The sequence below is a fragment of the Microplitis mediator genome, chromosome 1, assembly GCF_029852145.1.
Source record: "Microplitis mediator isolate UGA2020A chromosome 1, iyMicMedi2.1, whole genome shotgun sequence".
Classification (NCBI taxonomy): Eukaryota; Metazoa; Arthropoda; class Insecta; order Hymenoptera; family Braconidae; genus Microplitis; species Microplitis mediator.
The window spans coordinates 5,993,044-6,006,901 of NC_079969.1; the positions used below are offsets into that span (position 1 = coordinate 5,993,044).

The window sequence follows — 13,858 nt, forward strand, 5'->3', positions numbered from 1 at the left end:
ATTATCGACAATCTTTTTTATCTGTGGATATTGAGTAAAGATGACTTTGAATATAAAGGACTTTGAGTAAACATAATATAGATGAGATGTTTATAAAAATTTAGTGGAGTACAGTTGTCATTGAATATAGTTGTCACTGAGTATAGATGTCGTCTTTGTGCTTGAGTAAAGAAATTTTGAGTATAGATGGGTATTCGCCAAGTAGACAACATAAATTTCTAGCTTACCAACCATAAGTCAAAAACTCAATCATACACCGCCACCTATCGACATTTCCCCGCACTTTTTTAAATTTCGTCCTGCCGATAACTTTGACTCAGTAATTCGTGAAAATTTTTTTAACCTTCACTACATCAGTAACAATTTTTTTTTTTTTAAATAACATATTATAAAAAAAGTTTAGTATATTAATCGACTTAAGTATATCGATTAATTACCATATCGATATAAACCCATCTGTTAAGTCACCGACCCAAAATGACAACCGTATAATTTTTTTTAGTCCATTGGTTAGTTCGATACAAAAATATTTATAACAATAATAATAATAACAGTAATTGTCATACAGTAATAGTTAAAATCCAGTGTAAAAAATTAATCAACCTAAAAATTATCCTCAACTATCACCCCAATACTACAAATACTAATAATTAAAAAGTTAACAATAACAATGGAAATAAATACTGAGTCATTAAAAATTTCAACTTAAACGTCACCAGTGACAGGTGGTGGTAAATATATATAAAAAAAAATGTCATTCATTTCTTTTTCATTAATACAAAGTGCCATTTTACTATAAATTATAAATACTTAGATCGACAAAAAATTATAGTCGTAAAAAAAAATTCAAATTCAAATCCAAAATAAATTAAAAAACTAAAAAAAATTTTTTATCTGTGATGAGTGACTCGGAACAGCGGCAACTGCACGTGCCTTATCGAGAGTATCAAAGTCAAAGTATTAATTATAATCATCAAGGATTACTATCAGCAACTGGATCATCAGTTACGTCAGGTGGTTTTATTGAAACTGATGCTTTAGTTGATCTCTCAATAACACCACCATCGTCATCGTCATTGTTAACGTTAACACCAGGACCAGTAGCAGTAGCAGGACCAGGATCAGGACCAGTACCAGGAGCAGGACCAGTATCACCATCATCATTATTATTATCATCACCAGCATCAAATACTAAATCATCGTACACTAATACGGCAGCATCAACAGCTGGGATATCAACAATTGGAACAATTTCAGGAGCGACAACAAGTAATAATAACGATACTGATTTATTGCCGGACGTTGATTTTGCACCGAATTTAAGCAACGAAATACACGTAATCATTGATTCGCCGGGTATTGACCGGGAGAGTCAGCCTCTCCTTGGTCGTCTTGAACTTGATGTTACGTTTAATAGATTTCCAGGTAAATTTATATTTATATTTTATCATTTTTGGTAAAGTAATCAATTGGACTGAGATAAGCGATAACGTGAAGGCTCGAGAAAAATTTATCTTTAGATTTTTGTACCCAATGATTTTTTTAAAAGTAACAAATTTTTTTTCGAGTAGTGTAGACCCTGGTGGAAATTTTTTGGAATTTTCTCTGAAAAACTCAGTTCTAAAGTTCTAAAGACTTTTTTAAAGTTCTAAAGACTTTTTCAGAGTTTCCCAGAGAAAAGTCCGAAAAATTTCCATCAGGGGAGTTCAAAAATTCAATTGGGAATGAAAAATTGTTGACACACTGAGTCAAGTCTTGTGAAACGTTTTTGAGGATTAGATTATTTTATATTCTGTATTACAAAATTTTAGTTCGTTTTTTAAGGAGTCGCTTATTTTAAACTCTTGAACTATGAAATTTTTTTTTTTGAACATTAAGTAATAAAAAAAAAATTTTATATTAACAAAAGTCTATGGAAGCAAATTGTGCTCGTAAATTTCGAGAAGAATTTTATTAAAAATAGTTTGAAATTTTTCCGCGCAATTTTCTTAAAATAACTTAGGCGTTAGCCTGTTAATTGACACGTTATTGCTTATTTACGTCCAATTATCAACCCTCTATCAGTATCCAGCTTCCCTATATATTTATATTTTATTTTATAAATAATTATTTAGTATTTCAACTGACTAGGGGGTTTTATTGTTAAACTAGTAAAGTGTGATGGATAATCAAGGGAGGCTGAATACTGGTATTTCGTTGCTAATTTTACTATTTTTATTTTTACATTTATAAGATTATTTTTATCAATAATTATACGCATTGACATTAAGTTTAATTTACATTTTGTTATCTCATATCTATGATAATTATTTAAAATACTGTGCTCCCCCCCTAAGATGTCAGACTCGGGGCTCTGGTTCCAGGAAAAATATTTTAGGGAAGTACCCCTTCCACTCTTAAAAGGTGGAGCTATTAAAAGTAGAAGCATGCGCAGTCTTACTATCTATAAGTATATCTATGTGTATGTAAACAGCTGACTTATCCCTGGTGGAAATTTTTCGAACTTTTCTCTGAAAAAGTCTTTAGAATCTTCTAAGGAACTGAATTTTTCAGAGAAAATTCTGAAAAATTTTTACCAGGGATAGTAGCGGCTCAAGCGCATGCGCAAGTAAATTCCACTGAGTGCAATGGGGAAACTGAATTAAGGGGAAATAATTTATTACAGAGGGATATCTTCGAGGGGGAGCACTGCAAACGAATCACAGTGTCATAGATAAAATTTATTTTTCTTATGATTCAATGTTATTTATAAAATTTTGCAACACCTGCTTTGAAAGTTCAATTTCCGAGCGCTGAGTCGTGTCGGAAGCGCCAAATATTTCAGCCTTGCCTATACATTTTACTTAACCGCACTTGTGCGCTAAATAGCATATAACTTTACAGTTTTAACTTTACTATACTAACTTAGCAATAAGATGTCACGACCAGTGACTTTATTTAATTTTTCTCTCTATAACTAACGACGTGATTGTACTTGAAGCGAGTGAAACGCCACCACACGTTGCGACACCGCATTACTTTTTGTCGCTCATGTGATATGTATCGTATACGATAGACAACTTAATGCCCTTGAAAAATTTGATTTAAAATAAAATTTTAATTTTTTACTTCTCGAAAATTGAACTTTCATAGCAGGGATTGCAAAAATAATGTATCCTACAGGTGGACTAAGAAGCGAACATGGCAATCCTGATCACGCCATTCGCTTTAAGGTTATAATACACTGATATGAGGATACGTCCTCATATCAATGCATCATAAGCCTTACGCTCATGTCGCGACAACATGATTGTCAAATTATTCGCTTCTTAGTCCACATGTGACATAAACTACTATTATATAGTTAAGTCTGCAAAAGAATGGAATTTTCTCCCAGTCTTTGGCTATGATGAAGTTCATGAATTTGCACTAACACGCATGCGCAGTAATGACTTAATTGTAGAAAAATGATGGGAGAAAAAATCATTCATTTACAGACTCTACTAAATAACTTTTCGTCGGTTTCTCGACTTTATCAAGTAACTCGTCCTCATGTAAATGTGACATAACCCTCGAGCTCATGATCCAACATCACAATCCTTATTGTGGTCTCAGTAAGAGAATGAACCTCGAAATCGCCCCACTATGGAACATTTATAAACTGCGCATGCGTAAAGAACATCTAGAGTTGGAGTGGGAGTAAAAACCGAAGACACCCGAAGTCCAATCTCTTATTGTGATGACAATAAATAATTCCCTCCTGTTTTTACATCGCATATAATGTACTATTATTACTTTTTTTTTTAGATGACCCACAATTTTCTGAACTTGTCTGGCAAGCTGAGTGTGCAATAGACAATGGCATTTATCCAGAACGAATTTATCAAGGCTCTAGTGGTAGTTATTTCGTTAAAAACCCATCAGGAGTAAGTTAAATATATTAATTATCTATTTATGTTTATAGCCTTATAAGTTATTGAGGACATCAATAAATTAATTGACGATTAATTTTTTTTATAGAAAATAATAGGCGTATTTAAACCAAAAGATGAGGAACCATACGGTAGATTAAACCCCAAATGGACAAAATGGATGCATAAATTATGTTGCCCTTGTTGTTTTGGACGAAGTTGTTTGATACCAAATCAGGGCTACTTGAGTGAAACCGGCGCAAGTTTAGTCGATCGTAAATTAGGTCTTGGTGTTGTACCAAACACCCGTGTTATTAAACTCGTCAGTCGAACGTTCAATTACCCGAGAATTGATAGACAAAAAACACGAATGAAACAAGCGATTATGGATCAGTTTCCAGCAGTTGGATCACAATTCAAACGTATCGGCTTGCCACCTAAAATAGGATCATTTCAATTGTTTATGGATGGCTACAAAGATGCTGATTACTGGCTAAGAAGATGGGAGAGTGATCCACTGCCTACTAAATTAGCACGGGATTTTCAATTACAATTTGAACGTCTTGTTATTCTAGACTACATTATCCGAAATACTGATCGTGGTATGTTGTTTCTTTTATTATTTACAGAACATCCTGATTATAAGTTACTTCCCCTCTATCAGGAGACTATTTCTGCAGTCTTTTTATAAGTTAATCAAGTATGTACGTAAATACCCCCCTATAGTGTCCTTTATAATACCGATTTAGTTAAATAATTAAAAATTAATATTAACTTATTGAAAAATGAATTTATTTGGCTGAAGACAGAGATCAAGATGGCGGCGCGCGAGGGCTGCAATTGTAACACAACGCAGTCGCGATTAGAACACAAAATGAAAATGTAATTTCTATTGAAGTACTTTTATTATTCTCTTTCAATAAGTACTATTACACTGACTAAACTCATAATATCAAATGTTTTTAATACATTTGAATCAATAACATTATAAATAATTAAATATTCATGATAAACATATAACGCACGTGTTAATCACATTGTTTACTATACGTCCATATAAGCTCAGGTTAGACACATCGCGCATCGAGTTCGCGCTGGTCCGCTGATGGCTCTGAGTGTTCCAATTGCAACATTTTTAGGTGTTCCAATTAATGCCATTCGCTCGCTTAATAATAAAAATCAAATAATAAGAAAACAATGGAAAAATTAGTATAAAATGCTATTATATATTATTCTCAATACATCTATTAAAGTACTGATACAAGCCCCACATCATAATATTAAAAAACAAAACTGTTATTCAAAAAGTTCCGAGGTATAAAAAAAAATTTTCACGGGTATTTTAAATAACTTTGAATATTCAAATTTTGGAACAAGATTAAAAGCTAAAACTTTTGTCCATCTCATAAATTAATGTGATAAACAAGTTACAAGAAAAAAAATAATGAATGTCGAGTGTTTCAATTGCCCCCTGTTCAAATTGCAACACCTCTCCCCTGCTACGATATTACTGACTTTTTTTTCCTATATTATTCAAACAATGTTACTTTTTCTTCCTGTATTTAATTTTAATTATTTTTTACATAAATTATTAATTTTATTCAATTGGTTGCAGTTTTAATAATTTTATTTTCAAAAAAGTAAATTATTATTTTTTAATTTTTATTATTTTTTTAACTATTAATTTTAATATACACACACATTTGTATATATATTCAAACAATACCCGAATCATTGAACTGCAGCCAATAGAAAAAAACCGATTTAAATTTTCTCAGTTAAAAAAAAAATTTATTATTTTATTTTTTGTTTTTGGATTGCAGTTCAATGATTTGGATATCGCAACACCTCTTCCCTATTGAATGCTAAAATATACATACAGTTAATTCTTTGTTACAGGTAATGATAACTGGTTAATAAAATATGATCCAGCAGCGGCAAAGACGATAGAAGGCGGTGAAGTTAAAATAGCAGCTATTGATAATGGCTTAGCATTTCCATTCAAACATCCAGATTCTTGGCGCGCTTATCCTTATCACTGGGCATGGCTCAGCCAAGCTAAACTACCGTTCAGTGATGTAACACGTGAACTTGTTTTGCCGCAACTATCTGATCAAAACTTCATTCAAGATCTCTGTGATGATTTGTATCATTTATTTAAGGTAATATGGGTTCCACACCCATGTCACTTAACAGTATTAAATAATTATGACGTTGACAGAATTATTTTCAGAGTATTAAGAGATTTATTAAAATGACTAAAATAAATATGTTATTAATCATTCATAATTCTTATTAATGTTATTGCAGCAAGACAAAGGATTTGACAGGCATAATTTTGACAGACAGATGAGCGTTATGAGAGGGCAAATATTAAATCTACAACAAGCGCTTAAAGATGCTAAAAGTCCAGTACAACTGGTACAAATGCCGGCTGTGATTGTTGAAAAGTAATTATTTAAATATACATATGTTATCTATATTATTAAGAGAATAAAGAAAATTTTGTTCCCGCCATATCTATATGATAGAATTAGTTAATGTTATTGAAATTGGTATCATTAGATAGGTCTTGACTTGAATTTGTGCCTTTTCATACTTTAAACTCTTTTTAATTGCCAAGTATTGAAATAAACAGATTTATCTATATCATTCGAATTACATTTAAATTACGCGAGAAAAAAGACGATCGTCTCTATGTTCTTTAAATAAATTAATACTTTAATTATTCTGTCACTAAATATAACTGAATGTCACTGAGTATATAGCTATATTATTTATATCGCGGTACTTATTCCAAAATGACAGATTTTTCTACTCCCTTTTGGTTTTAGGAAGCTTCTCAAAGCCATAAAAGTGTGCATAGAAAAAAAAAGGATTCATTGACACAAAAAATCTTTACTCGCCTAAAGAAAATTTTTACTTACCCCAAGAAATTTTTTGCATTGTGAATTGAAAACAAAAATTTATTTAGAACTAGAAAAAATTACTTGGTGCAAGAAATTATTTCTTGACCAAAAAAATCTTTTCTCGCCCCAAGACAATTTTTGTATTTAATTGATAATGCATAAAATTTCTTGGTGCAAATTAACATTTTTTGCGGCAAGAAATCCTTTTTTTCTGCGTATTTTATAAATTCAGTAGTGATATTTGGGCAGTCACGCAGGTTGCTCGTATATATTAACCCTCGGATTACACTGGGGGTCATTTTGACCCTAGAATTTTTTTTATCCTAAAATATTTCTCAAGTGAGGTTGGATTTTTATTAATTTTTTCACTGTTAAAAATTAGTTAATTTGAAATAATGATAGTTGTATTCGAAAGAGCATTGTTTTACCTACAAAAAACGTCATAACCTGCATTTCGATAAAATGCATAGTTTTTAAGATATAACTCTTCAAAAGTGAACTAGGGTCAATTTGACCCCGTGTGTACTCCGAAGGTCTGTTCGGAGGTGTGTACTCCGAGGGTTAATTTGTTTTTACATTAAAAATTTTTTAAAGTGAAATAACACAACCGACCCCTGATTAAAAATATTCATTAAAAAGTATTGAAAAAGATAAGAATTGAATCCTTTTGAATACTTTCTATACCCCAAAGTTTTCATTTGGACATAAAATTAATACTTTTCAATCCCAAAATAATATAAGAATTTCTAATCTTCCAAGGAATTGGAAAAGATTCAAATGAATTGATATTTTTAATCTTTCTGAATACTTTTCAATTCCAAAAAAGTTTCGAATTTTAGAGTCACGTATGGGATTGAAAAGAATTCAAATGAATTGAAATTTTTGAATCTTTCTGAATCCTTCGCAATACCAAAATAATTCCATATTGGAAGGTATTGAAATGATGAAAGATTGAATACTTTTCAATACTTTTGAATTCCATTTTAAGAGTTAGAAAGTATTCAAATGATCGAAATTTCAATTCCATTCAATACTTTCCAAAACCTCCGTGGGATAGAAAGGAATTGAAATAATTTTCAATCTTTTTCAATGAATATTTTTAATCAGGGGCTTATGTTGAATGAACAGATTGCTGGGTAAATCAACAGAAAATTTAACCTAACAATTTTTTAACACAAAATTTCTAACTGCGCATTGAACAATAGAATTATTTTTCACTATCAATTTAAATAAATTTATTTACAACGTTTTTTTTTTACAGAGCCAAAGGGAATGGAGCACCAAAATTATTTTCATTCTCAGATACTTTTACACAGCGCTTCCAAAATAAAAGTCCATTTTTTTCCTGGTGTTGAAAGATAACAACATTAATTACCATCAATGATTAAAACGGATATTTAATATCGACAAGAATTAATTTATAAAAAAAAATTATAATTATTTATAATATCACTACTATTAATAATAATTAACACACAGAAAGAGACCTTCCAACAAATTTAATATTTATATCTCGATCTGGTGATAATTATTATTTTTATTATCTTTTTCTTTATAGTAATTTTTCTAGAACATCGAATTATTTTTTAAATAATTAAATAGAAAAAACAAAACAATTATTATTGTCTATCTTAGTCATCAAATTATTTTCTTCTTGTAATATTACTTTTGCACACTTCAAGCGCGTAGCGTTGAGTGTGATCCGCTCTTGCTTAAATTTTTTTTTCTTTTTTTAATAACAATTATTCATATTGTAAACAGTAAGATATACATCACATTAAATAATTAATAATAAATTTGTATGCAACACGAATTCACGAAGAAATAAATTAATGAACCAAAAACAGAGTAAAAAAACAAAAGTAATTAGTTGCAAATATAATTATATCAAATAATTAATTTACTTAACTTTTAAAAATATTTATATAATTTTAATTAGTTTAAAATTAAAATAAATAAATAAATAAAAATATTCTAATAAATTGTAGAATTATTGTGCCAATTTATTATATAATAATCATAATAATAATAATGTGCAATTTTAAATACATTGCGGTTTGTTAAATTTATTAATGGAAAAAAGCGATTTTTTCGACCCGCTAATTTGTTTGTCCCGGAACTAACCTAAAATTACTTTGTTTCGACTGGGGAAACAAACATTAAGGGGACCCGGTGGTCTAGAAGCTGAAAATTTCATGATTTTAAAAAATTTTTTCTTTATATCTTAATAACAATCAAATCTTTTGAAATTTTAAGGGACTATTTTATTGTTATTTAAGTATACAAAAATCGTTACAACTAAGAAAAAAAATTATTTTAAACATTTCAAAGATGGCATTGAAGTTAGCCTCTGAAAAAAAGGACAAGGGCGGCGCGGGATGATTTAGTTCTTCTATGGGTCAGAAATAAAAAAAACCAAATGGATTTTGAATCAGTATAAATATATCTATCGCAGGAACTAGGATAAAAAAGAAAATATTTTTTTGAAGAAGTGGCACGTTGTTGAAATTTGTAGTCCGAAAATTGCATTTTTTTTATTCACATTTTGCATGTTAAAAAATAGAAATATTCAACGCAAAAATTTTATTCTAGTTCCTGCGATAGCTGTTAGTGTATTAAATAACATATTTAAATTTGAAACCAATCGACTGAATAGTTTTTTTTTCCCCTGCGCCAGGCAGAAAAAAGTATTTTCGAGATAAACGCGTTTAAAATTTTAGTCGACAGCACGTGGTCTTATAGGTCTTAGAACATGAAATACTGGAAATATCATCACCATATTTTAACAGTATATTTTTAAAATACTATACTTTCGAAATATGAAAAAAAAATCGATTTTTCGAAATTTCTAGACCACCGGGTCCCCTTAAAAATTGAAGTTTCAACAACCACCCTAAGGGAAGAATGTACACGGAATAGTATATTGTGTGACAAGAGATGAAACAAGACGATTTCAGACCAGGGTGAAGTTGGCTGACATCACCCGCAGTTTGAAATCGTGTTTTATCCTGAGTCACACATTATTTTTTTCATGGTTACCTGCATCGGAACTTCAAGATTCAGTGTCAGCAGCCAGTAATAAACAAGTTAATTTCAAGCCGATGATGAGGAAAACTGTTAGAGAATGAGAAATATGTGATTTACAGTCACTTATTAAATAATAAATAAGACAAAAATATCATTTTCACTCATCTTTTAGTAATTTTATTTGGTTAATTAAAACTGTCACTTAAAAAATGAAATGAGTAAACTGAAGTGACGAGTAAACAAATGAGAGTAATAAGGCTGCAAATGAACTTAAGTATGGCTGACAACGGTCAGAAACAATTGTGTTTCTTCTCTTGGGAAAAAACACGCATGTTTCTGTCCGTTGTATGAAGGTATTTTTGAATTACGAATTCGCTAGCAGTTGTTTGCAGCATCGGCTTGAAATTAGCTTGTTTTGACGGGCTGTAGAGACACTGAAACTACAAGTTTCGATGCTGGTATCATGAGATAGTATATTACACACCTAGGGAAGTAAAGTAAGAAATGCCTCATATTCTAAATAATTAGAATTCTTAAATTCGAGATTTCGTTAGGTGCGGCCCAGCTTTAAAAGTATAGTCCACCACTACAATAATCAATAGGAAAAATTACAATGTTAGCATCGTAAATTCAACTGGAATTTTTTTGTCCGTGTACTTTTAACATTCACAAAATAAATTCAATACAACTTCTCTCAATTTAAATTTATCACTTTATTTTATAACATAATTTTTCGATGACATAAGAAAATATCATTACCAAAGAGTACACTTTTTAATAGGATTCATATTTGAACCAGTAGGGCATCCAAAGTCTGCAGAGAACTCTGGGATATTTGAAAGTGTTCCAATAACACGAACATCTCCCGGCGCATGATTATCGTATCTCTTCCCATGTAAACTTTTTTTTTTTTCGTTACTTGAGCACCAGAAATCCGCAAAAGATATCCAAAATAATTGATCAGCCGTATACGGTAATTCAGGTAAGCTTTTTTCTTCTCCATTTTTGGCGACCCAATTTTTGTATGCTAAATAAGATATTCTTGTACCAATAATGTCAGCAATATTTTCATTGAGAGTAATGGTACCATTAACCTAGTAAATTTATATCTTATTAATATAAGTTTGAAAATTAAAGGAAACATATTATTAATGAATGTCATACTTTCGATTCAGTTTGGACCCCAGTGTAATTATTATACTGTTCAATAAAACAAGCTATTTTTCTGTTGTATGTATTATTTGTGTAAATCGACCACCAATCAGAAGCTTCGCCATTTTTATCAAATTTTCTTCCACTATTATCAAAACCGTGAATTATTTCATGGCCAATTATAGAACCAATTTTACCATAATTCATATAATTAGGGCGATTATTATTGTAGAATTCATTTTGTAATATTCCAGTTGGTATAGCTATGAATATATAATAGAAATTATTAAAAAATTTTATCCAATTATCCTGCGCGAAGAATGCGCCGTTAATTGCCTAAAATTGATCTTATAAAATATTACATTAAAATACAATCTTCTCTGATTGGTCAAAAGTGTGATTTAATATATTTTATCCAACGCATGCCTGATTATCGCGTCTTATCATATCTGCAAAGCAAACGCTAAATGACCGCTTACCGATCGGTGGTTAATAATTTTTCAAAAAGCAAATGGCGGCCTATGTTCCTCAATAGCGTTTGACTATGGGGTTCATAAACAAACGCATTTGAATCCATAATCACATTTCTCTAAAGTCATTACCGACCGTTCTCGGGAACAAACTCTACTAGTATCACAAGAGCAAATATCGACATTAAATGTATTTGGAATGAGTGCCCGGGAAAAAATGATTTTGCCTAATTATATATAATTATATATAAGACCTTATATATAATTAGATCTAAAAATTGGCCAGGTCTAATTATATATAATTTATATATAATTATATATAGGTTATATATGATTATATATAATACGTTATATATAATTAGATCTGAAAATTGGCCAGGTCTAATTATATATAATCATATATAAGTTATATATACTCATATATAATTAGATATGATTATGTATAATACATATATATCATATTTTATATATAATTAGATCCGAAAATTAGGCGGGTTTCATCATATATATGATTATGTGTAATTTATATACAATTACGTATGTTCATGTACGATTAATATTGAAGTATTCAGAGGGAAGTTTTTTTTTTAATTATACGTTTAATTATACATAAGTTTATTACTTTTTTAACAGACTGAAAAATATAATGTAACGCTTCGTAAATATTTTAAAATTATAATTTATAGTAAAATTGTAATCATTATTTCTGTAAATATACACCTAAAACTATAATGCATTTAACGAGTACTGATTATGAAATATCAATAAAGACCATAGAGCATCTAATATATTAAATAAGAAAAACTAAATATTAAATATATTCTATAAATAAAATATTAACTTATATATATATATATATATATATATATATATATATATATATATATATATATAAATAATTAATTTATATTTGATTATATATAGATTTAAAGATCTAAAATATAATAAAAATTACTATATATGGGTCTATATAGGTCAGGTCTAATCAGATCTAATCATATATAGACCCATGTACAACTATATATGGGTATATACTATTATATATATTCCATATACAATCATATATAATTAGGCAAAATCATTTTGTCCCGGGATATAATTAGATCTAATTATATATAAGGCTATATATACTTATATATAGGTCTATATATAACCATATATATTCTATATATAATCATATATAATTAGGCAAAATCATTTTTTTCCCGGTATAATTAGGTCTAATTATATATAAGACTATATATACTTATATATAGGTCTATATATAACCATATATATTCTATATATAATCAGGCAAAATCATTTTTTTCCCGGTATAATTAGGTCTAATTATATATAAGGCTATATATACTTATATATAGGCCCATATATAACCATATATAAGTATATATAATACCATATATAATTATATATATTCCATATATAATCATATATAATTATATATAATTAGGCAAAATCATTTTTTCCCGGGATGGTGCATCAATCTAACAACTTTCATGTCAGAGTCTATGTATAAATACGTTGATTATTTTTTATTAATTAAAATAAAATAAAAAATAAGTAGTGAGAGCAGTCAAGAACTAGTATCATATATATCTCCACCTGATTTAGGATTTACTTTGCTGATATAATAATTCGCAAAAATCAGACATTTGTTGAAAAAAGTATAGTGTATATCCTGTTTAGAAAATCTCATAGAATCCAATAGATTCTCATAAACTCCTACAGAGATTTTATAAGAATGAATGAGTTCTATGAGAAGTGATATAGTTAAGTCTAGGGCCTTATACATACAGCTATAAGAATCTATCGAATTTTTTAAGCAGGGTAGCATGTAGGCTACATTATCCGTCAAACACAATGTTCTTATCCTGACGGTTTTAAATCACCCTGGAATCACGGTGGATCCACGGTGGTTACATGGTGGGTTTTTTCTTACCTTTATCACCGTGATTCCACGGTGGTTACACGGTGTACCCACCCCGATTTCACGTACACCGCGTAATCACCGTGGAATCTCGGTGAATACACCGTGGAATCATGGTGGGTACACCGTGTAACCATCATGGAAACACCGTGCAACCACCGTGGAATCAGGGTGATAAAATGGCACAAACCCACCGTGTAACCACCCTAGATCCACCGTGATTCCACCGTGTTTCCACTCCCAGGGTGTTTCCAGGGTGATTCAAAACCGCCAGGGTAGCACTTATCTGTGGTGCCCTGGTGGAAATTTTTTGTAATTTTCTCTGAAAAACTCTAAAAAAGCCTTTAGAACTTTAGAACTGAGTTTTTCAGAGAAAATTACAAAAAATTTCCACCAGGGTACACACCAAGCACTCGCTAGCACTCGTGCATGTGCACCTACGACTCGTGTTAAAAATATTGTGCTATATAAAGACTCACTTAG

General features: G+C 30.0%; 2 protein-coding genes across 3 annotated transcripts; one reads left to right on the top strand and one right to left on the bottom strand.

The window, feature by feature from the left end:
• The first annotated feature begins 333 nt into the window (after nucleotides 1–333).
• Nucleotides 334–8,771, top strand: LOC130669333 (phosphatidylinositol 4-kinase type 2-alpha). Of its 2 annotated transcripts, none has more exons than XM_057472154.1 (6): nucleotides 334–1,425; nucleotides 3,787–3,905; nucleotides 4,000–4,492; nucleotides 5,790–6,052; nucleotides 6,201–6,340; nucleotides 8,061–8,771. In XM_057472154.1, the coding sequence occupies exons 1-6, from the start codon at nucleotides 900–902 to the stop codon at nucleotides 8,152–8,154; spliced, it is 1,635 nt and encodes a 544-aa protein (XP_057328137.1). In that variant the 5' UTR covers nucleotides 334–899; the 3' UTR covers nucleotides 8,155–8,771. The 2 variants fall into 2 exon arrangements, with proteins under 2 accessions (XP_057328137.1, XP_057328145.1); XM_057472162.1 differs by having other exon boundaries at nucleotides 334–1,269.
• Nucleotides 8,772–10,577: 1,806 nt separating this feature from the next.
• LOC130663760 (neprilysin-2-like) lies at nucleotides 10,578–11,291 on the bottom strand. The gene is made up of 2 exons (XM_057463201.1): nucleotides 10,991–11,291; nucleotides 10,578–10,920 (listed from the first exon to the last, which is right to left on the bottom strand). Exons 1-2 carry the CDS (start codon nucleotides 11,183–11,185, stop codon nucleotides 10,582–10,584), a joined length of 534 nt encoding a protein of 177 aa, XP_057319184.1. The 5' UTR covers nucleotides 11,186–11,291; the 3' UTR covers nucleotides 10,578–10,581.
• Between the last annotated feature and the right edge of the window lie 2,567 nt (nucleotides 11,292–13,858).